Source organism: Engystomops pustulosus, chromosome 2, assembly GCF_040894005.1.
Source record: "Engystomops pustulosus chromosome 2, aEngPut4.maternal, whole genome shotgun sequence".
NCBI classification, from domain to species: domain Eukaryota; kingdom Metazoa; phylum Chordata; class Amphibia; order Anura; family Leptodactylidae; genus Engystomops; species Engystomops pustulosus.
The window spans coordinates 144,250,808-144,276,325 of NC_092412.1; the positions used below are offsets into that span (position 1 = coordinate 144,250,808).

At 41.2% G+C, this 25,518-nt stretch overlaps 1 protein-coding gene across 1 annotated transcript in view; it reads left to right on the forward strand.

Moving 5' to 3' along the window:
* Positions 1–25,518, forward strand: part of EPHA10 (EPH receptor A10) — a 461,510-nt gene that overhangs the window by 318,443 nt on the left and 117,549 nt on the right. The window contains exon 6 of the mRNA XM_072136754.1: positions 2,408–2,532. Within this exon, the coding sequence (XP_071992855.1) occupies positions 2,408–2,532 (125 nt within the window). The remainder of the gene's footprint in view (positions 1–2,407; positions 2,533–25,518) is intronic.

A 25,518-nucleotide genomic window follows, 5' to 3' on the forward strand; every position in this document is an offset into this window, starting at 1 on the left:
ACAAAGCTTCGTGATATATACAGCGAGAACAAATTGGGGGGGACATCACAATGCTTTAAATATTATATAACATATTAGTTAATATGACCATACAGCACCCAGATGTGTGTTTGAAACAGTTTTTTTGAGTGCTGTTGTTTGGAGAAAAGAAGTGTTTTTTTACGATTCTATTGGGAGGAATACAAAAAAATAATAAGTTATTTTCTACTGTAACCTCCATGTGGAGGCACTACAGAAAGCAAATAAAGCACATATTTTATACTGCGTGCATGACCATGTACAGTGCCATTCAATATGACTTTGGTATTGCTTATATGTGGGGCTTCAAAGAAAAAATGGGGGGAACAGCACAGTGAAAAATTAATTTAAAATTCGTGGTGGGTGCAAGCTTCGCAAGGATCCGACTCCAAATCCCGTATGTAGCAAAAGATTCAAGACAAGGAAGCAGCACTCCGTGGAAAATTCTGTGTTTTATTTCGCCAGTGGGCAGATGCAACGTTTCGGCTGTCTCTATGCTTGAAAATGGCTGCATAGAGATAGCCGAAACGTTGCATCTGCCCACTGGCGAAATAAAACACTGAATTTTCCACGGAGTGCTGCTTCCTTGTCTTGAATCTTTTGCTTATATGTGGGGAATATCATAAATACAAGTATTGAAAATGTATATAGAGATGTGCGGCACCGTACTGCTCCGTGCCCCTGTGAAAAAATAGGACATGTCCTATTTTTTCAGGGCATACGACGCTGTGCGCCATATATCCCTATTGAGAGGGGCGGGGGTGAGCAGCGCCCTCCTTCTCTCCCCACGCGCTGCCGTGTCCCCGCCGTGCTACGGTACGGCAGGCACCGGTCGTGTGAATCCAGCCTAATGCAAAGAGCTTATCAAGTTTAGTCTGGTTTTGGCTCCCAACAACTGATACAAATCACAGACTGGTGAAAAAGTCCTACTGTTTCTGCTTACTGCAACATACTCTTCTGACGTGCCATGGGTGTTCAGTTTGTCATGTTATATATCCTTAAGCAAGTTGACCAACCACTTGTCAATATATATATATATATATATATATATATATATATATGTGTATATCTTCGTATTTGCCCTGTTTGAGAGCTTCAGCCTTTCTCAGTGTGCTGCCCTCTGCATATATACCCTGCTTCCTCTCTCTCAATGCACTAGGCTATCCTTATGGCATCTACCAGTGTTTCTCTGTTCCCTGTCTGTCCTCACTGACAGACACAGAGAGAGGTGAGGAAGGGGGGGGGCAGGATGATTATATAATATAATGTGTAACCTTATATAATATTGTGGCCAATCCCGTAAAGGGAACCTGTCACATTTGCACATATAAAGCCAGTGACCGATTCCTATAGAGCTCTATTTACTGACTGACATCCTTCTTTTAGCTAAAAATTGTTTTGCTTACATCCACATCAGAGGGGGGTGTGTCCTACCCAGCCGGCCCCTCCCATTTAATCCTCCCCAAGCCTTATGCCTCCTTACTGCTTCCAGTTCAGTTCTGTTATGTGACCAGTGTGACATAATCACGTTCATTAGCTTCTGAAAAATAGCGAACGGTACCCCATGCATGTATCTGACCACATGAAGTCACAACATTTCTACTCCTCTCCATCCTCCATTGAGGCTGCTGTGATTTCATTTGATCACATACATGGTGTACAGTTTGCTATTCTTAGAAGGCTGTAGGACCTGCAATGATGTCACTGGCCACATGTCATGAATGTAACACAAGCCACTGTGTAAAAAAAATGTATACAGTATTTCACATCTGTACATAGAGCTTTATATGTCTGTAGTTGAATTTTAGCTGATGGTCCCCGAATACAAGGAGGCAGAGCAGTGGTTTGAAGAGACACAGAACTGTCAATCAGAACAATGAGGTGTGAGTAACAGAAAACAGGGATGAGTCAGAAAAGCTAATTTGTTTATCAGAAAAACATCTGTAATTAGGGTACAGTATTCCACTGGTAGCTAATTTTAGGTGATATGAGGAGGACTTGTAACCCTTTATCAGCAGGCATTGTTAGTCGGAGGGGGGGGGGGGGAATTTTGTCACAGGTCCTCTTTAAACCCATCCCTATTCTTTCCCTTTTATATTTGTTTATCAGAAGCTCTTAAATTAGGTTGCTTGGGTCTCACTTATATTTATGAATATTCAAGTGTTTAACTAGTTTTCCTAAAATGTTTAGTTAGGATTACATTTCTATTAAAAAAGAAGAACATAAACAATGCTGTAAGTAATGTAAATGTCTACTATACCTGCCTTATCTCAGAGTCAGGACTATAAATATTTACATTCTATGAGTCATTTTGAAATAATTTTGAATCAAATGAAAAAGATTGTTCTCTTTCAACATGTGATTACATTTTGTGTTTTTGTCTTTTTAGCTCTGTCATTGATCACTGACATTCGGGCAGACAAAATAGATCAGAAAAGCATCACGTTATCATGGCAGGAACCAAATTTTCCATTCATCAACAATACAGAGTATGAGATCAAGTACTATGAAAAGGTATTTTCTAACGTATTCATATTTCTAGTTATTCCTAATAAGATATATGTTTTTTTACTCTTGAACAAGTATGACAACAGAAAAGCTAATCTTAAGGAGGTTTTCAGTATTTTCACCATAAACACACATCTGCCATATCTACATATGTAATAGTTATCTAAACTAATGCTTTATGTTTCAGAGGTTGTCAGAGAAACCTAAAATATTCCTTTTCTGTGAAAGATAATGTGGTCTAATGTGGTTGCAATAAGATATTATGCGGACATGAAATTAATAACAAAAACTTAACCTACGAATACAATTATTATTTAGTTAAAGCTGGATTATTAAATACAAAAATATTTATTTTCAATGCAACACTGTGAATGGTTTACTACATCTTAAACCTTACAATATCCTGGTGAAGAAGATAAAGAATATGCTATGAAAAAAATAATTATTGATAGGGGGTATTAATATTTAAGATAGGGTACTCCATAGACTCTCAAGTCAATGGGGTACATTTACTTACCCGGTGCGATTCACTAAGATTGTGCGCCTGATTTCCTGCTCTTGTGGCGCTTCCCCGCTCAGGTCTGCCGGAGTTCACCTTCTTCTTCCCGGTGCATGTGAGTGCATTGTCTTGCAACACAATTTAACTGTTAAATCCCGCTCTAGTCCGAGGGCCCGCCCCCTGATTTCTTTTGCATGAAATGCACCAAAATCTGAATACGTGCAACACAATCCCCTTCTAAATCCCTGACCCAGGCGGCGCGATCCCCAAAAAGTCTGAAAACCCGACAGAAATGTGGCCACGGGACCCTTAGTAAATAAGCCCCATTAAGTTAAAAATTATCTGAGTGAATAGGTTCGAGACACCAAAAACATAGTGCAGAATGTACTAGTTTGTATATTCATTTTCTTGCATGTTTTGGTGATCAAGGTATTATGTTATGAAGCAAATATTGCCAGCTTTTGAACAAGTGGGTGTGTCTTTGATGACAAATGGTGATTTTTAAAGGAAAAGGAGACATGACTTGAAATTGCACCAAATTTTTGGTGGCTAAAGCAGGCACAAAGGGCAAATGTATCTTTATTCTATCTTTATTTGTATCTTTTCATGGTCCATATGCACTTCTTTTTTTTTTTTGGTTTAGACAAAGTACGCCATGGTTAGGTTTTCTGCAGATGTGAAAGTTGTAAGTTTATAAAAAATTTGAAAACTTTAGCCAAATCCACACCTGATTCTAATCTCTTAGAACTGTTTGCAACCTTATGGGGACCTTATTGTGTGAATTTTGTTCAAAAAGTCGCAAATTCACTAAAAACCTTAGCTACTCAAATGCTGCCAGATGTATTAATACATGTTTTCTGTTGTGGTCTTCTAAGGTAGACATGTAGGTATGAAAGATTCTTCTATTTTGTATCTTGAAGCTCTAAAGACGGTAGCTTCTAACCTAAGTGACCATATTACATATAAGTAAATTCTCTTGGCTGTTCTCCTTATATTACAAAATACACCACAGACATAAAAGTCTTTTGTTTGAAACAACTCACCCTTCTGTGATCCTAAGTTGAGCTTTCTTTAATTTCATAGTGGTGATGACACCTGTGATACATCAGTATATTCCCACAGACATTGATACATGGGACTTTCAGTAGTTAACCAGTAAAACTATGTTTACACGGCTAGCTAGTATATCATAAAGCCTGCAGAAAACATAAACAGTGGGACACATTTACTAATGTCTTTGTGCCAGTTTTCTATTGCACTTTGCACATTCTTTTAGGTGCAAACTGCTTGCACATGTATTTAAGAAGTGCCTGTGCCACATTTCTGTTGCACGTAACCGTTTTGTGGTGGGGCTGCACTATTCTTCATGCAACACAAATTTCTCCACTGAATGTGGCATTCCAGTGCTCAGGTGGGACAGATTTAACATGCAAAGTCTGACAGAAATGTGCTGTACGCCCTATGTTAAAGCTGCACAAAAGAAAAATTGGTGCAATCTGTCTGGGCAGTGCAGGGAGTGCCAGATTCATGCAGAATGTGTGCCACAATTCATGAATCTGGCATACTCTGCACTGCACACAGGCAAACTGCACATAGTAAATGTGCCCCTGTGTTTCCACTGATAAGACTAAAGACTCCCAGTACTGAAAGATTTCAGCTAAAACCTAAACCAGCTGGTGATGGTGTTGGACAAAAACACTAGCATGTTGTGGTTAAGGTACCTGATCAAGTTGCGCCAATTCTAATCTTTCTCTGTGGAGATGAAATGATCCCAACAGATGTGAACTTGATCCTATACAAAAGGAAGACGAGCGGTTGGGTCACTCCTTGTTAGCAGCATGGAGCAGCTCTGGGGGTTAGTTGTAATCCTCATTCAGTCAGAAATTCTGCATGGGGATATAAAGGAAAGTGTAAGGTAGGCAGGTGATGTCAAGAAAGGTGCACTGTAGGTAGGTAGGTGATGTCAAGGCAGGTGTATGGTAGGTGATGTCAACGCAGTGGTACAGGTCCTATGAATCAAATTTATGAAGTTGCAGCATTCCTGAGAAACTGCAGGGGATCACATGGCCAAAGAATAACTTGTCCCAGCATTGTTGATAAAATCAATTTCTTTATTTAAATGTGTTAAAAATTAATATCCAAGGCAAGATTTACATTCCATGGCTATATTAGTAGTAGACTTGCATGTAAAATAAAAAATTCACCAGGAATTTTAAAATCATATGGGGTATTCAGGAAATAACCTAAAAGTAATTGGATCCTTTTACTAGAAAAAGCTTTAAAGAGGTTTTTCCACAGACAAAAGTTAGGCCCTACCCAAGGTATAGGGCCTAACTTGCTGATCAATGGGGGTCTCAGTGCTGGGACAGGGCCTAACTTTTGTTCCTGGGAAAACCCCTTTAAAGGTTTTTTTCTGGGTTTTTCAGAGAAGGGACAAAATGAAAAAAAGAACCTCTGCAACCTTTGTTCTATAGAGAAGTGCTCAGCCTCCTGTGATCACTGAAGCCAATCTCAACAGTAACAATAGTAGAAAGGTTTTTGTTGAACAACACTGTTGTTGCTTATGTTGACCATTTAACACCTTGGAAAATGTATTTGCATTCTTATGTTGACCACTGAGGCAAGCAATTGGCTGCACTAGTCACCGTAGACTGTGCCCTTCTGACGTGGTAAATAGAGGAAATGGGGGCCGCGGGAATGGGAAGTTAGAGAGGGGTGAGTATTTATTTTTTAACTCCTACTGTAGCCTCCTTTTTGTTGCATAAAAAGATCAGCCGGTTTTAAACAGTGTTCATAGATCCCATACATTTTAAAGAAAAGTGACTGCATGCTGTATGTATAGCCACTTTTCTACAAAGAAGAAGTAGTAGCATTTTGGCTAGACAAATGATACCCTACTAAAGAATGTTACATATGAGATTGAAGTTGACTTAAACCACAGAAAGTGCCTTCGTAATACATTACCAAAAAACCCCTAAGGGATCAGTAGTGCTTACTAACACCAAGATAGATCTGATAACATTCCTGGGAAGTGGGAAGATATTTCATAAACATGTCGAACACCGAAATTTGGAATCCTATCAACACAACATGATTGCATTAAGACAGAAACACGGGCCTCTTAAAATGAATAAGTCCTTTAGTTATGCAGAACAATAAACTAATTAGCTGTGACAAGCTGTAGCTAAATCAATACTGAACCTTTCCTATTATGTATAATTGTATTTCCAAGGCATAACTGCATATCCAATTTGAGCAGAACAAATCAAATATTGTAACTAAAGGTCTAATCATAGAGGATCATTTAGAAAATGAGATGGCCTTAATTTGAAAAAGAAAATTGCACTGCCAAACCTTTCAGTGGATCGTGCCTGTACATGACAAATATGGTTATTTGTACTCAGAAATGGATGTCAGAAGCTTACTTAAAGGGAACCTGTCATCAAGAACAGGCACAATAAACACACACACCCCACTGTGCCTTTGTTAGTGCAGCGCAGGTGGCCTAGCTTAAATTTGTCTCCTCCCACCAGTAAAAGCATTCTCCTTTTTCTGAATTGGTCTGTGTTGGCTCCGCCCACCACTGCTGGAAAATTAGTATGTGGCTTTTGTGCAAAAATAGTTGCTGAAACCTCACAGACTCAGCTGCCATATATATCAACATCTAATATAAATCAAACAATTCAATGTAACCCAGAAAAAGCTAAGAACAAATGTCCTGACTACAGATAAATAACCCCAAATGAATTGCAATTCAAGGCATATAACAAAGTTAAAGTGGACATTTCCACTATAATTAAAAAAATATATAAAACTGCTTAAATCTGTGAAAATACTATTAATTGAATTTTACTGGCAGAAAAATGAATTCCTGTCCTAAATGCATTTGCCTGCCCAACGTTGTTGCCACTACAGCTACAGATTAAGCAAAACAAAAAACAAGAATGGGGCATAAGATAAGGGAGCCCTCTATAAAAGATCCTGTACAATGTTTACATGCGCCCTACCTGCAGGCATGGCCTCGGTACTGTAATGGATCTGGGAGGATTGTTACTACTATTCATGAACGCCTAATCCTTTATACATGCTTGACTGCCCAAGACTTAAATCTATTCTAGTGATCAATGGGGCTTTGATCTTGGTTTCTTTCGTAATCATACATTTAACACCCATACTGTGGATACATGATAACTTCTAATAAAGCTTAAAGTCTGCTTTCAAAAGTTTTTTAATTGATAATTGAATTATTGTATATCATTGTTCTTTGTACTCAAGCAGAGAGATGTGTTCCTCCTGTTACTTTTCCAAACAATCCAAGCAAAAGATGTGGTGAGGTCACCAGCGCCAGATCAAAACTCATAACTGCTAAATCAATTTCCTGAGCCATTATCATTTTAAAATCACTATAAAAGACAAATGTATCCACTTCTTAAATAGATGGATCACAAGAGCTTGAGTTTCCTGGAAAATGCATGACTTGCTTGCAGGATGGCGACCTTCTTGGATATGTGCGGTCCCATTCCTTGGCCTTTGATATATATATGTATTATAAATTTCTCTGATTGCTATACTCAGTGTCAATTAGACTTGACTAACATATTGAAAATATTGAAGGTCAGAGCGTCACTTACCCCTGATAATAGTCACATTCATTGATATCTTTTATGTAGCACATTCGTTTTGCTTACAAACCTGTATCAAAAAATTTGCAGCAGAGAGAGAACAGTATAAACAATGACAGAACAATAATAGAGATAAATGAACACATGAAAAAATTATAAGACAAAAAGTAAGACAAGTAATGATAGTGAGTTTGGTATTGAGCCTGTGTATGGAACCTTTAGACACTGGTTAGGTGGTGAGCACAGGTTACTTGCATTTGGGCCTTGTTGGTTGAACAGCCTGATGGCAGCGGGAAGGAATGACTTTTGATAATGTTCCTTTTCACGCTTGAAGCAGTCGGTCAGTGAAGGTGCTACCCAATACCACCCCAGTCTCATGCATGGGATGGGAGATATTCTCCAGAACAGATTTCAACTTACACAGTATCCTCCTCTCAGCTACCACCTGCACTATGTCAAGAGGACAGAGCTGGATATCCTGATCAGTTTGTCTAGTTTGCTCCTCTCCCCAGCTCCGATGCTGCTTACCTAACACACTACACCAAAAAGATGGCTGATGCCACTACAAAGTTGAAGAAGGTCTTAAGAAGTGCCCACTGTGCTCCAAATGCTCTCTGACTTCTAAGCAGGTATAGCCTGCTCTGACCCATCCTGTGAAGTGCGTTTATGTTCTCTGCCCAATCCAGTTTATTGTTGAGGAAGACACCCAAGTACCTATAGGACTTCACTACCTCAATGTCTGTCCCCTGGATGACCACTGGTTGAGAAGGAGAACTGGGCTTATGAAAGTCCACTATAATCTCGTTGGTCTTCTCAGCATTTTTACTGAGGTGGTTTTGTTAGCACCAATCAACAAATCCATGGATTGATTCTCTGTTACTGTCTGTCATCCTCTCTGTTAATGAGGCCTACTATAGCAGAGTCATAAGAGAACTTCTGAAGGTAGCAGCTAGTTGAATTGTACTTGAAGTCTCCTGTTTACAATGTGAAGAGAAAAGGAGCCAGGACTGTACCTTGAGGTGCACGTGTACTACTAATCACAGTGTCCGACACAGTCCCAGTGTCCGACACAAAGTCTAGATCAGTTTCTAATTTATGAAAGACAGATATGATCTTGTAGATGTACCGTACAGAATATGACATGTTCATAACTAACCTCTTTAACCCTTTTCTGCATTATAACCATCTATAATACAATATTCCTCTAGGGCTAGAATCAGAGAATGCCATGATTGATACAAATGTAAAGCTAAAATGTAAGATTTAGATTATCATCATTAACTCCATGAAACAGTCCAGTGTATGTAGACCCTTGTTATGATTTACAGTAAAAAAAAAAATCTCATACCATGTCCTAAGCAGCTATGATGTCATAAAAAATGTTGAGAGGAAAAAGGTTCCTAAAGGGGACCAATTTGGGCATCAGACTGAGGTTGAAGATATCAAGTTAAGGGGGTGACAATCTCTGCATTGTTTGCTCATGTTGTGCTTCTATTTATATCCTTTCCCCATCACTATTTTGGTTTGGAAGTTAATATGGTCAAATTTGTATGTGTACTATTAATCCCTTAATAACACAATAAACTGTGTTGTTTTTTACAAAACATTATTTAAATCACGTTCTCTACAATTTCAATTGCCAAAAATATAGCTGCAATAGCCTTGTGAGATTAAGAGAGGTTAGAATATCACAAGTGAGTGTTAGTCTTTGCAGGTGGTCAGAGTTCAAGTTGAACATAGGATTAGATAAAAGCCTGAACAAAGCTCTATAAAAAAACATAAAATACACAAAAATTGCTCTGCAACCCCTGATTTTGATGGAGAACCTTTACTACTGCATAGACTGGGGATAGAATTTTGAAGATTAGAGCCAGGAGCTGTCAAGTGGCTTGTGTTTCACACCGCGGAATGTATTACAATTACAAATATCCACAACAAGAACAGTGGTGACCCTGCAAAATTATATACATGTCAAACTTTAGTTTACATGAATTGGAAGCAGTTTACAGCTCACAGTTTACTTTATTCAAAGCTTTACTCTATTTCATAAAGCACTCTGCAAACTACTTTTACAAGATCAAGAGATATCTGTATTCATGTCAAGTGTGATGGACAAGATACCTTTCCTTATATTTATTATACCATAATAATAAAACCAGTGCACTCTCTTACAGGTATACCATAACAGGGATAAGTTAACTACAGTCTTCTCATAGTCTGCATACATTAGCCATAATTTATATGTGTGATTTTAGGGCATAGTGTGCGAGCATATCCCCTAACAATGCAGAACCATGTCAGAAGCGAGAATTAAGTGAAGGTAGCTGGGGGAACTACCAGAGACACCTGGGAAAGCTTGGAGGCTTGTGGTGTTGGAGTTAAGTCCAGTCTGAGGAACAAAAGCAACATTGCAGGCAGAGAGAAATAATTGGATTTCGACACCAAACCTCCCAACTTTCAGAAAGGTGAAAGGGACCCTATTTTAATACTCCCTTTTCCCTTTTCTGTTGACTCCCCCTTAAAATGCCTTTCACAAAGTCTCCTTCTTCTAATGTTCCTTTTTCTATAGCAGCCTGCCCTTAAAATGTTCTCCAAATAGTTTCTGCCTTCATTTGTATCTCTTGATATAACCCCCTCATTTCTAATGCACCCTTCATATCATATATTCCCTTCTTCAGTCAATATTTCCCCAGCACCACGACGTCACCAACCAGAGAGAGGGATCCGCCCCCAGGGACAGGAAACCTGAGCTTAAAAATCGCGCTCCTCCTATCCTGCCTCAGTGGTTTCCTGTCCCTGGAGGGGACCTGAGCTCGTCTGGTTTGTTATTTTTTAGGATCGCTGGTTGGCGGTCCGGGAACATACTCACCAACGGAGGCCTCCATTCAGGGAGTTGCACCCGTTGTCGGCCGGCTTCTCCCGCTACTAGGATCAGGCGCGCACACGCAGGTGCACTTTAAACCTTGTCTGGAGTCCAGCGTGGAGCAGAGAATGCGACTGGAAGTTCTTAATACTTCCGGTCCGTGGGGCTGCGAACCTCTACACGCCGCCAGAACCAGGAGGAGCCAAGGGATTATAGTACTCCTCCTTGGGTGAGTGTTTTTTAGTTGAATTTTTTGGCAATTTTCTGGAGTTTTGTGTGAACCCAGAAGCCTATCTTTTAAAAAAACCTGGTCTGCAGGTGGATGGTGCTCTCACACTCTTTCAGTATGGCAGAAAGACATGATGCTCCTGAGCCCTTGAGGACCCCGACTCCGGTAATCAGTGTGATGAGTGTGCTTAAGGGTATTTCTTCTGTTTTTCTTATACTGATGGCAATTTTTTATAAAAAATTTTTTTAGGGAGAAGAGGTCCCCAAAAAAGCTACCAAAAAGACCCATCACAGGGATTGTAGAATCTGTAATCGGAAATTACCTACAAACTACGATAAAAGTACCTGCTCTGCATGTATTGCAAAAATTCTCACAGAAGAGTCTTCTTCTTGGCTAGAATCTCTGCGTTCTGTTATTAGGGAGGAGGTACAGGTGTCAGTTAAAGACATTATTGACCAGAGAACTACCCCTATAGAGAAAGACCTCCCAGGACCCTCCTCAGCAAATCCTATGGAAGTATTATCAGCATCAGAGGAAGAGGAGGAAAAGGGGGATACCTCTTCAATCTCAGAGGAGGAATTATCGGGGTGTCCTTTACTTCTAGCGGAAGATACAGAAGGACTGTTAAGAATGGTCTGGTCCTCCATGGATATAGAGGAAAAGAAACTCCATAAATCAGTCCAGGGGTTAGCAGAAAGGAAAAGACGTACTTTTCCAATCCATAATACCATACAATCCCTGATCGCTAAGGAATGGCAAAATCCTGATAAAAAGTCATATATCCCTAGGGCTATTAAAAGAAAGTACCCCTTTGAGGAGAATGCTACGTCTTCCTGGGGCCTTCCACCAAAGGTAGATGCTTCCATTATTAAGATCTCCCGTGGCGCCTCCTTACCTTTTGAGGATATTAACTCTTTAAAAGACCCCATGGATAGGAAGGCAGAAGGATTCCTCAAAAAATCATGGGAATATGCGACCACTTCCTTTAGACCAGCAGTAGCGGCAACCTATGTAACCCGCTCAGTCTTGTTATGGTTAGACCAGCTTGGGGGGATATCCAAAATAAAGTTCCTAGAGAATCCCTAAAAGCCTCAATAGCAGGTATTCAGAAAGGGGCGGCTCTTCTGGCAGATACCTCGGTGGACGTTTTGACACTTTCTGCTAGATCCGCAACAATGTCTAACTCGGCCAGAAGGGCGTTATGGTTGAAGAGCTGGTCAGGGGACATATTTGGTTCCATTCTGGACAATTTATTGGAAAAAGCAGAAGACAGGAAAAAAGGGTTTCCAACTACTTCCGCTCCCTATAGATCCAGATGCTTTCGGGCCTTTCGTAAATCAAGGTACCAGAGGAGAGATAGAGAGAACATACCAGGTCCGTCCAGACCCATTCAGTCAAATAAAGGTTATTTGTTTGACCAACAGTATATGCAGTCCAGGCAAACCACTTCTCGGCCACAATGACGCGAGGCCCCAGGTAGGAGGAAGGCTATCCCACTTCTTCCCTGCCTGGAGACACATTTCAAACAGCCAGTGGATTCTCAGATCCATATCTCAAGGGATAACATTGGACTTCAAAAACCTACCTCCTTGGAAATTCAAGATAACAAAAATTCCATCGGGAGAGAAAGGCAACATGATGAGTTACTCTTCAAAAAGGTACTGTGTCCGGTCCCAATAGAAGAGGAACGTTTAGGGTTCTACTCAACTCTCTTTTGGGTAAAAAAAACCAAGTGGCGCCTTGAGAACTATAATAAATCTGAAAGAGTTAAACAGGCATTTACAAGTACCAAGCTTCAAAATGGAAACGCTAAAATCAACGGTAAATCTGTTATATCCGGGATATTTTATGGCATCAATCGATCTCACTGATGCCTATTACCACGTACCTATTCACCCGGATTATCAGAAATACCTAAGGTTTGCAGTTCAGCTAGGACAAAAGATAATATACATTTTCAATACAGAGCCCTCCCGTTTGGTATAGCCATAGCGCCAAGGGTTTTTACAAAAATTATTGCGGAGATGGCAGCCTTCATAAGATTAGATCAGGGGCTTTTTATACCTTACCTGGACGATTTCCTTCTGGTGGGGCCCTCAGAAGAAGCAGTAAGAAATCAAGTAATCAGAGTTTGAACAATTCTAGAATTTCTGGGTTGGTTAGTAAACATAGAAAAATCAGAAATAGTCCCGTCCCAACAGAAGCTCTTCCTGGGGGTCCTTCTAGACCCAAGTTGCCAAAAATCCTTTATTCCCCGAGAGAAACAGGGAAAGATAAGGGAAAGTATAACAAAAATAAAAAGGTCCTCCCGTACAACCATCAGGGGGGTATGTCCCTTCTAGGAAGTTTAGTGGCCACCATTCCTGTAGTCCCCTGGGCTCAATTTCACATAAGAGTTTTACAGAATTTTCTTCTTCAGGTTTGGGACAAAAATCCTATTTCCTTAGACAAAGAAATATGAATACCAGCTTCAGTATTAGAGTCCCTAAGTTGGTGGTTAATTGAGAAGAACTTAGAGATGGGCCTCCCCTGGGTTTCAAGTCCAGAAAGAATCATCACAACGGATGCAAGCCCGTGGGGATGGGGTGCACATGTAGAGGGCAAAATATTTCAGGGCCAGTGGAGCACTCAAGAAGCAATTTTATCTTCAAATGGCAAAGAACTACTGGCCATTTTGAAGGGGTTAGAAGCGGCTCTTCCATTGCTGAGAAACAAAAACATTGTGGTAAGATCAGACAATACTACAGCAGTGGCCTACATAAACAAGCAAGGGGGGACAAGGGGTCCACACCTCATGCAGATAGCCTCTCATATATTCTAATTAGCGTAATCACACCTGGTATCTCTATATATATATATATAAAGGGGTCAGAGAATACCCAAGCAGACTTTTTAAGTCGCAGCATCATCCGCCAGGGGGAATGGGTTCTCAATGGGGGGATCTTCAGCATGATAACCAAAATGTGGGGTCTCCTGGAAATAGACCTATTTGCCAACAGGGAAAATCGAAGGGTGAGACATTTTTTCTCTCTAGATTGCAGGGATCATCTGTTGGCAGTAGATGCCTTCTCCCAAAATTGGGGGCACCATCATCTGTTATACGCCTTTCCCCCCCATGATCCTAATTCCCAGAACTCTAGGGGAAAATAAAATGGGAAAAAGTCATTCTCATCACCCCTTTTTGGCCTCGCCATGCTTGCTTTTCAAGTCTGAGGGACATGTCAATAGCGGACCCATGGGTGAGGGGCCTTCATTTCACGGCATGGCTATTGAGAGGTTGATTCTTGAGAAAAAGGGTCTGTCAGGTCAAGTCATTCGACCCTTCAGAAGAGTAGAAAGCCTGTTACTTACAGAATTTATTTAAGAACATGGAAGGCTTTCTTTAAATTTATGGATCAGAAACCAATTGATATGTACAATCCTGACTTTAGTAGCATTTTAAGATTTCTACATTTAGAAAAGGGTCTGAAAACACACTGAAGGTTGAGGTGTCGGCCCTTGCAGCGTTTTTTGATCAGAATTTAGCCAACCATCCATGGATTGCTAGGTTCATTAAAGCTTCCATAAGACTTTGCCCTGCCATTAGGTCAAGTTTCCCCCCTTGGGATTTATCCCTAGTGTTAAAAGCCCTAGTAGGCCCTCCTTTTGAACCCTTAGAAGATCTCTCCCTAAAGCTACTCACTTTTAAAGCGGTATTTTTAGTAGCCATTACATCGGCTAGGAGGGTGAGTGAGATTGCTGCATTGTTTTGTAAGCCACCATACTTTACTTTATCTTCGGTTTGTATTGTATTGAGACCTGACCCTAAGTTCCTTCCGAAGGTAGTCTCAGATTTCCATAGATCCCAGGATATAGTCCTCCCTTATTTCTGCTGAAACCCAAAGTCAGATAAGGAAAAATCCTTTCATAATCTCGATGTCAGGCGTAGTGTGCTTCAATACTTGGAAAGTTCAGAATTATTCCGTAAGACAGATAGTCTGTTTGTTCTCTTTTCAGGGAAGAACAAGGGGACAAATGCATCATCAACGACTATCGCTAGATGGATCAGGGCTACTATCCAGTTAGCATATGAAGTAGCCGAAAGATCTATTCCAGAAAACATTCATGCCCATTCAACCAGAGCTCTAGCAGCATCATGGGCAAGGTTCAGACATGCCTCCTTAGAACAAATATGTCGAGCTGCATGTTGGTCTACCCCCCACACCTTCTTTAACCCCTTCCCGACATTTGACGTAATAGTACTGCATCGCGGGAGGTGCGTTCCCGCAAAATGCAGTACTATTACGTCAAGCTTCTGGCGCCGGCTCCTGAACGGAGCCGGCGCCAGAAGCTGCGGGTGTCGGCTATATATTATAGCTGACATCCGCCTCTAACACCCGCGATCGGAGATTTCTCCGATCGCGGGTGTTAACCCCTAACACGCCGCGGTCGCGCTGACCGCGGCGTGTTAGAGGCATTTAAATGTCTACATTACCTGAATCGGACCCCCCCGCGGCGCGTACCGGGGGGGTCCGCTGCTCAGATCGCAGCCCCGGGACTGCCGGTGCCCGGGGCTGCAAGATCTTGATCCGGAAGCCGGGTCCGTGCCTTCTGGCAGGACCCGGCTGTAAGACACTGGGCATGCGCAGCATGCTCAGTGTCTTACATTACACAGTGCAATACATCTGTATTGCACTGTGTAATCTGTAAAAAAGCTTGAACAAGTGATCAGAAGATCACTTGTTCAAGCTTAGATGTCAGTTACTGTAAAAAAAGTAAAAATAAATAAATAAAGGTTTTTTACAATAAAAATAAATAATAAAAGAAAGTGAAAGTCCCCCCAAACACCACATTTCCCTTTACACAAGTAATAAAGTATAAAAAACACTAAATCACGAAAAACCCCCACTTATTTGGTATCGCTGCGTCCGTAACAATCTGTACAATAAATCCTAATCATAATTGGACCCGCTTGGTGAACGTGGTAAAAAAAAAACCCCAAAAACTTGCCAAAAATTAAAACTTTTTATCAAATTGCTTTACAAAAAATGTTCTAAAAAGTGATCCGAAAAAGTTACAAGCACCAAAATGATTAACAAGCAAGGATGACCTAGCACAGCCTAGTCAAATCACACCACTGCCGACACACCATACGTATGAATATATAAACCAAGAGCAAAAACCGGTGTGTCACACGGCAAAGTACAAGAAATAAACAATCTTTATTGGATTACCGCATATGAAAAACAAGACAAACTCACAATTAAAATCAATTAAAACGTACAAAGTACATACAAAACTGCCACGTTGGTTACACAGGTAAGTATACACCAACCACCCCCCTCACATGTTACATGTAGTATTCCTGAGGATAACTAGTAAACACCCGACTGTGTGCTGGCTAGTCCCATCAGAGGACCAAAGAGTAAGACAAGTTAAAGTGCATGGTATGCAAAGGTAACTGCATTCTACATAAGGCCTAAATACATTACGCTGCACATAGGTGAAGTTGCTGAGTGAGGTCTCGGAATGAGGTGGGGGGGGGAAAGGAGGGCTCCCCACGCGTTTCGTCTCCTGCTAGGAGACTTCCTCAGGGGTAGAAGTGCCCCCTAGAATGCCAAACTCCCTTATATACCTCCATCCTACCTGCCTCCGGGTGCACCTGGGTCGAATAAGCGCGGTACGTGCGCCGGAAGTGCACGTGCGCCAGAAGTGTCGCACGTGCGCCAGAAGTGTCGCACGCAAAAGTGTCCAAGCAAGTATCGCGATATCTGGTTGCCAAGCAATCAGTGTATACATCTAAGTTAACCAGTGTAAGTGGAGGCGCCTGCAATCATATCCTAGGATGCTGTAAGACAGCGAAATAAAAGATGTAGATACAGGTAAGTATCGTTCTGAATGATAAATGGACAGCACAGCGCATAGTTACTCCTGTCCTAGGTATTTAACATCGTGGATTATAATTAGGGAGATGAAAAAAATATATAGAAAGGTATAAATAAATACAGGTCCAAATTATCAGTGCTTCGAATAATATATAGTTACTCCTATAATAGGCAGCATTATTTTCCACATAGATTGCCATTCAGTAGAACAAATGTATATATATATACGAACGCGAAGCACTTGTGTGCATATATAGCGAAACAAGGGGAAACCCTAGTGGAGGAAACAAAGACGGAATCTCCCCCGGGAAACCAAAAAATAGAAAATAAAAAATATAACATAAATAGATCAGGTGGTTGTGAACAGTAAAAAATGCAGGTGTTTAATGTCAAATAAAGATCGACAATACATGCATAAAAGGTGCATGACGCCAACAATATGGCTCGTTTTGATAATATAATTGTGAAAATTTTTTTTTTTTTTTTTTTTTTTTTTTTTTTATACATCATTGTAAACGGCGAATTATCAAGTGACGAGTTATTTAGTGGTCAACATAAAGTGAGGTAGTTATTGAGCATTAGCAAGTCATAAAAGGAGAGTTTAGTCTCCAACGAGATAAAAAAATTTTTTTTTTTTTTTTTTTACTACGGAAATATCATCACGCTCGAAAAAATATATATGTAAGATTGTTAAAAAATGAAGTCGATGGTAGGTACTGCAATACAAAGTGCTGAATATAAAGTGTTCGTGCAATAAAGTAAATACTGTAACCAAGAAATTCCTATTCTATAGATAAAAAAGCAAGTTGTGTACCTTATATGCTGGGTAGTATTACGCCGATAGGGACACCCGAAGGGAGGCAGATGGTAGGCACACAAAAGTAAAGGGAGCTGGCTTCTATACACAAAGTTTTGAGGCTATGAAGGTGCAAACAATAGATAAAAACTAGTTGTACCTAGTGAGTTAGTCCTGTCAATTTAGTGTAGTTATATAACATATCACAATGGTAATTAATGTGGTAATCTCACAATGTATTGATAAGAAATAGGTTTGGTATACAAATTGAGTACTCCAGATCCATCAGTCCGGATTGGACCGGTTATGAATATAGAGAGAGTCCAGAGAAAGAGTCCAAGGAGTCCAAGAAAGAAGGGCAATGTAATCCTTTGAAGCGGAATGCAGAGGAGGGTTCAGTTGGAGCAAATGTAGATGGCGATACATATCTCGCGAGACGTCAGGACAGTTGTACGTTGGTAGGCAACAAGAATTCGTCATGGTCCCATGTGGCGGCTACAACACATGATGTGATGGGGTGTAATCCATTGGGTAAGTAAGTGGATATAGAAAGGAAATAAGCAACAAAAATTATTAAAAGACAAGCAACAAAACTTAATGTTGTGGGAATGACAAAAAAGGGGGAGTGCGTGAGGTAGGGGGACAATAAACGAATCCCAAGTTAAGTGTGAAGGGGCTATAAGAGTCCGAAAAATATAGGGGGCTAAACCCAGAAGAAGTGAGGTAGGATCCCACCTATGTGTTACATAAAGTGTGGTACCAAGTAAGGATGAAGGATGAATAAGAAGAACGAAGTAAATCACCTCAAAAGGTGTCATAAAGTTAGATCTAGTGGTCTAAAAACATGAATACAAAGTAAGAAGACTTACCCATTATAGCGATATAGGAGGAGAAATGAGTTCTTCAAAGGAGTCCCCAGAGCTTCAGGAGCACTCCGGCAGTCCATATTCGGTTCATCTGTTCCTGTAAAAACCTGTAAACAAGAGGTCCTCATTGATGCCGTCAGGGGCGCGTGTGTTAAGTTTATATATCCACCGTGCTTCCCGTCTGAGTAACTCAGGGGTTATATCTCCTCCCCGAATGGTTGTGGGCACCCAATCCAAGCCCACCGCTTGGAGACCCCTCGTTTTACCCGCATGAAAATTGCGGAAGTGTGCCGCCACGGTTGAGAGTATCTTACCTTGACAGAAATGTGATCCCGCGTTGGTAATACTGGAGAGGTGCTGCTGTATTCGTTTCCTAAGTTCTTGCGTAGTCTGCCCTATATAGATTTTGCGACATGGGCATATAAGCGCATAGATAACATTCCTGGTCCTGCAGTTCACATAATTCTGTAAGGTAAAGGTCTGTGAAGAGATAGGGTGTGTAAATTTTTGAGTAGCCAACATCAAAGGGCAAACCGAGCAGTTTCCACAAGGGTAAGAACCAATGAGCTTAATACCTCGTCCCAAAGATCGAGTTGGTCGAACAAAGTGGCTGTTGGACAGATTGTCCTTGAGGTTTTTTGCTCGTCTGGCTATAAGTGTCGGTCTCTCTGAAATTAGAGGTCGCACGCGAGGTTCAGCTCGAAGGATGTTCCAATTTTTGGACAATATCGTCCGAATGTTAGACCACTGATTGTTGTAGGTTGTAACCACCCCTAAGCGAAACTCCGCTGTTTTCCTTTTTTGAGTCAACAGATCATCCCTTTCAGTGTCTCGGGCACGAATGTAAGCTTTGGAGATAGTTTTCCTCGGATAACCCCTATTGAGGAATCTTTCTGTCAATTCTCGTGCATTTCTTCGGAAATCACTTTGTAGAGAGCAGTTTCTTTTGACACGTATAAATTGTCCCACAGGTATACCGGTCCTCAAGTGCTGTGGATGAAAACTGTTGTGATGGAGCAGACTGTTTGTCGAGGTCTTCTTCCGAAACAAATCTGTTGTCAATCCTCCATTGTTCTTAGTAATCTTGAGATCCAAAAAGTCGACCGATACCTGCGAAAAATTGGCTGTCAGTATTATATTCCAGGGGTTGGTGTTTAATTCCGAAATAAACTCCTGACAAAGATCCAAAGGTCCTTCCCATAACAACAAAATGTCGTCAATGAATCTTTGCCAGCTCCTTACATATCTCTGGAATTTGTTAGATGGGTACACGTGCTCGCCCTCCCACCACCCCAAAAAAAGGTTAGCATAGGAGGGCGCACACCGTGCACCCATCGCTGTTCCAGACACCTGTTTGTAAAATTTCTGGTCAAAAATGAAAAAGTTATGTCTCAAGACAAACTCCAATAGATCGAGAATAAAGGAGTCATGTCTTCGATCCCCTGTACTGGTCTTATCCAAAAAATATGCCACTGCTGCAATTCCATCCTTATGTGCTATATTAGTATACAGAGACTCAACATCAAGTGTTACTAACCACGTGCTCATCGACGTCTGTGTATGTTGGATTTTCTGGATGAGATCCGTGGAGTCCCGTATATACGATGGTAATGCCAGCACCAGGGTCTGTAAAAAGAAATCAACATAACTACATGCTCCCTCACATAGGCCCCCTATTCCAGAAACAATAGGTCGTCCGGGTGGACATGTTAGGGACTTATGCACCTTGGGGAGCATGTAGAAAGTAGGTATTTTTGGATGCAGCGGTAACAGAAAATCGTATTCTTTCTTGGAAATAATGCCATATTGGAAAGCAGAGTCCAGAAGTCGTCTAAGTTTGTTCTGAAAGACCGTCATGGGATTGGAGGGTAATATCTGGTAGTATTGAGTATTCATCAATTGTCGATTCGCCTCAGTTAGATATTGGTCCATAGGCCAAAGTACGATATTCCCCCCCTTATCCGCCTCCTTAATGAGAAATTCAGAGTTGGATTTCAGAGATCTTAAGGCAAGTCTCTCTTCCCTGGTCAGGTTCTCCCCACTGTGATGGTTGGTTGAGAGTGCATTGATGTCTTGAAACATGCTATTATAAAAGAGCTGTATAGCAGGTACAAGTGCGAGGTTGGGGGTGGCCTGAGATGGAAGGCGTAAGGGGCAAGGTCGCCTACCTGTATTTGTGGGTGACTCGTTTTCTCGTAGGAGGTCCAATAGATCCCGAAAGGTCTGGCGGTCACTTTCTGGTACTTCATCCAAGAGGGAAGGTTGCTGGTAGAGTACCTTAAATGCTAGCTGTCGACAAAACAAGAAGATATCCTTGATTAAATCAAATTTGTCCAATTGGTGCATAGGTGAGAATGTTAGCCCCTTACTTAGGACACTCTGTTCAGCAGGAGAAAGGGTATAGTTTGAAAGGTTGATGATCTGTAGGTCGTTCTTATTAGAGGGACTGTTACTTGTGGGGTTAATTAGTAGTTCTTGTTCCTCCGTCTGTCCCGTTTGTATGAGGGGGATGGCCCCCCATACCGACGGGTTCTTTTCTTTTGATTTATTGGATCTCTGCTTGCCCCTTCTGATCTTGTGTCTCCTTCGCTTGAGTCTGTGGCTAAAAAATCTTCACCAGAGGACTGTTCGATTGGTCTATCAGTGGTGGTCACTTTACCACTGATAAATCTCCGGTTTCCCTTGTGTGTCCATTTATATGCCCTATCTCTCTCAAAGTCCAATTTGTCCCTACGCATCCTGTCTTTTTTCCCTTGGAGAGTGTCCTTTTCCATCCTCTCTATCATTTCCTGTAGTTGTGCCTGAAAGGGTAATACTAGCGTTGTTTTGTCAAACGTTGTGAGTTTGTTTTCTAGTTCCTTAATTTTATCCCTCGTGCGTGCCAGTATTGCTTTATCATGAGTGATTAGCAAGTGTATTAATATGCTGGAGCACTGCATCAAACCCTTTTCCCATATAGTCTTAAATTCCTCATCCGGTTCCCAGGATGGAAAAATTTGTATTCTGAGGCCACGAGGGGCCATGTTGAGCCGTAAGTATTCCTCCAAACTCCTGATATTCCAATAGACTCTGGTTAGAGTCTTATGTTCCTCTATGAGTGCTTTAGAAATTGATTTGAAGTCACCATCCACAGGTGCCTCAATGTTAGAATCAAGGTCAAAGACCGATCCCCCCTGACTGGACCATAGAGACTCACGAGATTTCAAATCCATGGTAAACAATATCACTGTGCCAGTGGCACAAACAGGCGTGCAATAATAGGTCTAGGAAAACGGGCTAACATGGACAGAGAGAGCCCCCTGGTAACTATTAACAAGCAAGGATGACCTAGCACAGCCTAGTCAAATCACACCACTGCCGACACACCATACGTATGAATATATAAACCAAGAGCAAAAACCGGTGTGTCACACGGCAAAGTACAAGAAATAAACAATCTTTATTGGATTACCGCATATGAAAAACAAGACAAACTCACAATTAAAATCAATTAAAACGTACAAAGTACATACAAAACTGCCACGTTGGTTACACAGGTAAGTATACACCAACCACCCCCCTCACATGTTACATGTAGTATTCCTGAGGATAACTAGTAAACACCCGACTGTGTGCTGGCTAGTCCCATCAGAGGACCAAAGAGTAAGACAAGTTAAAGTGCATGGTATGCAAAGGTAACTGCATTCTACATAAGGCCTAAATACATTACGCTGCACATAGGTGAAGTTGCTGAGTGAGGTCTCGGAATGAGGTGGGGGGGGGAAAGGAGGGCTCCCCACGCGTTTCGTCTCCTGCTAGGAGACTTCCTCAGGGGTAGAAGTGCCCCCTAGAATGCCAAACTCCCTTATATACCTCCATCCTACCTGCCTCCGGGTGCACCTGGGTCGAATAAGCGCGGTACGTGCGCCGGAAGTGCACGTGCGCCAGAAGTGTCGCACGTGCGCCAGAAGTGTCGCACGCAAAAGTGTCCAAGCAAGTATCGCGATATCTGGTTGCCAAGCAATCAGTGTATACATCTAAGTTAACCAGTGTAAGTGGAGGCGCCTGCAATCATATCCTAGGATGCTGTAAGACAGCGAAATAAAAGATGTAGATACAGGTAAGTATCGTTCTGAATGATAAATGGACAGCACAGCGCATAGTTACTCCTGTCCTAGGTATTTAACATCGTGGATTATAATTAGGGAGATGAAAAAAATATATAGAAAGGTATAAATAAATACAGGTCCAAATTATCAGTGCTTCGAATAATATATAGTTACTCCTATAATAGGCAGCATTATTTTCCACATAGATTGCCATTCAGTAGAACAAATGTATATATATATACGAACGCGAAGCACTTGTGTGCATATATAGCGAAACAAGGGGAAACCCTAGTGGAGGAAACAAAGACGGAATCTCCCCCGGGAAACCAAAAAATAGAAAATAAAAAATATAACATAAATAGATCAGGTGGTTGTGAACAGTAAAAAATGCAGGTGTTTAATGTCAAATAAAGATCGACAATACATGCATAAAAGGTGCATGACGCCAACAATATGGCTCGTTTTGATAATATAATTGTGAAATTTTTTTTTTTTTTTTTTTTTTTTTTTTTTTATACATCATTGTAAACGGCGAATTATCAAGTGACGAGTTATTTAGTGGTCAACATAAAGTGAGGTAGTTATTGAGCATTAGCAAGTCATAAAAGGAGAGTTTAGTCTCCAACGAGATAAAAAATTTTTTTTTTTTTTTTTTTTTTTTTTTTTACTACGGAAATATCATCACGCTCGAAAAAATATATATGTAAGATTGTTAAAAAATGAAGTCGATGGTAGGTACTGCAATACAAAGTGCTGAATATAAAGTGTTCGTGCAATAAAGTAAATACTGTAACCAAGAAATTCCTATTCTATAGATAAAAAAGCAAGTTGTGTACCTTATATGCTGGGTAGTATTACGCCGATAGGGACACCCGAAGGGAGGCAGATGGTAGGCACACAAAAGTAAAGGGAGCTGGCTTCTATACACAAAGTTTTGAGGCTATGAAGGTGCAAACAATAGATAAAAACTAGTTGTACCTAGTGAGTTAGTCCTGTCAATTTAGTGTAGTTATATAACATATCACAATGGTAATTAATGTGGTAATCTCACAATGTATTGATAAGAAATAGGTTTGGTATACAAATTGAGTACTCCAGATCCATCAGTCCGGATTGGACCGGTTATGAATATAGAGAGAGTCCAGAGAAAGAGTCCAAGGAGTCCAAGAAAGAAGGGCAATGTAATCCTTTGAAGCGGAATGCAGAGGAGGGTTCAGTTGGAGCAAATGTAGATGGCGATACATATCTCGCGAGACGTCAGGACAGTTGTACGTTGGTAGGCAACAAGAATTCGTCATGGTCCCATGTGGCGGCTACAACACATGATGTGATGGGGTGTAATCCATTGGGTAAGTAAGTGGATATAGAAAGGAAATAAGCAACAAAAATTATTAAAAGACAAGCAACAAAACTTAATGTTGTGGGAATGACAAAAAAGGGGGAGTGCGTGAGGTAGGGGGACAATAAACGAATCCCAAGTTAAGTGTGAAGGGGCTATAAGAGTCCGAAAAATATAGGGGGCTAAACCCAGAAGAAGTGAGGTAGGATCCCACCTATGTGTTACATAAAGTGTGGTACCAAGTAAGGATGAAGGATGAATAAGAAGAACGAAGTAAATCACCTCAAAAGGTGTCATAAAGTTAGATCTAGTGGTCTAAAAACATGAATACAAAGTAAGAAGACTTACCCATTATAGCGATATAGGAGGAGAAATGAGTTCTTCAAAGGAGTCCCCAGAGCTTCAGGAGCACTCCGGCAGTCCATATTCGGTTCATCTGTTCCTGTAAAAACCTGTAAACAAGAGGTCCTCATTGATGCCGTCAGGGGCGCGTGTGTTAAGTTTATATATCCACCGTGCTTCCCGTCTGAGTAACTCAGGGGTTATATCTCCTCCCCGAATGGTTGTGGGCACCCAATCCAAGCCCACCGCTTGGAGACCCCTCGTTTTACCCGCATGAAAATTGCGGAAGTGTGCCGCCACGGTTGAGAGTATCTTACCTTGACAGAAATGTGATCCCGCGTTGGTAATACTGGAGAGGTGCTGCTGTATTCGTTTCCTAAGTTCTTGCGTAGTCTGCCCTATATAGATTTTGCGACATGGGCATATAAGCGCATAGATAACATTCCTGGTCCTGCAGTTCACATAATTCTGTAAGGTAAAGGTCTGTGAAGAGATAGGGTGTGTAAATTTTTGAGTAGCCAACATCAAAGGGCAAACCGAGCAGTTTCCACAAGGGTAAGAACCAATGAGCTTAATACCTCGTCCCAAAGACCGAGTTGGTCGAACAAAGTGGCTGTTGGACAGATTGTCCTTGAGGTTTTTTGCTCGTCTGGCTATAAGTGTCGGTCTCTCTGAAATTAGAGGTCGCACGCGAGGTTCAGCTCGAAGGATGTTCCAATTTTTGGACAATATCGTCCGAATGTTAGACCACTGATTGTTGTAGGTTGTAACCACCCCTAAGCGAAACTCCGCTGTTTTCCTTTTTTGAGTCAACAGATCATCCCTTTCAGTGTCTCGGGCACGAATGTAAGCTTTGGAGATAGTTTTCCTCGGATAACCCCTATTGAGGAATCTTTCTGTCAATTCTCGTGCATTTCTTCGGAAATCACTTTGTAGAGAGCAGTTTCTTTTGACACGTATAAATTGTCCCACAGGTATACCGGTCCTCAAGTGCTGTGGATGAAAACTGTTGTGATGGAGCAGACTGTTTGTCGAGGTCTTCTTCCGAAACAAATCTGTTGTCAATCCTCCATTGTTCTTAGTAATCTTGAGATCCAAAAAGTCGACCGATACCACGTGCTCATCGGGGTTTAGCCCCCTATATTTTTCGGACTCTTATAGCCCCTTCACACTTAACTTGGGATTCGTTTATTGTCCCCCTACCTCACGCACTCCCCCTTTTTTGTCATTCCCACAACATTAAGTTTTGTTGCTTGTCTTTTAATAATTTTTGTTGCTTATTTCCTTTCTATATCCACTTACTTACCCAATGGATTACACCCCATCACATCATGTGTTGTAGCCGCCACATGGGACCATGACGAATTCTTGTTGCCTACCAACGTACAACTGTCCTGACGTCTCGCGAGATATGTATCGCCATCTACATTTGCTCCAACTGAACCCTCCTCTGCATTCCGCTTCAAAGGATTACATTGCCCTTC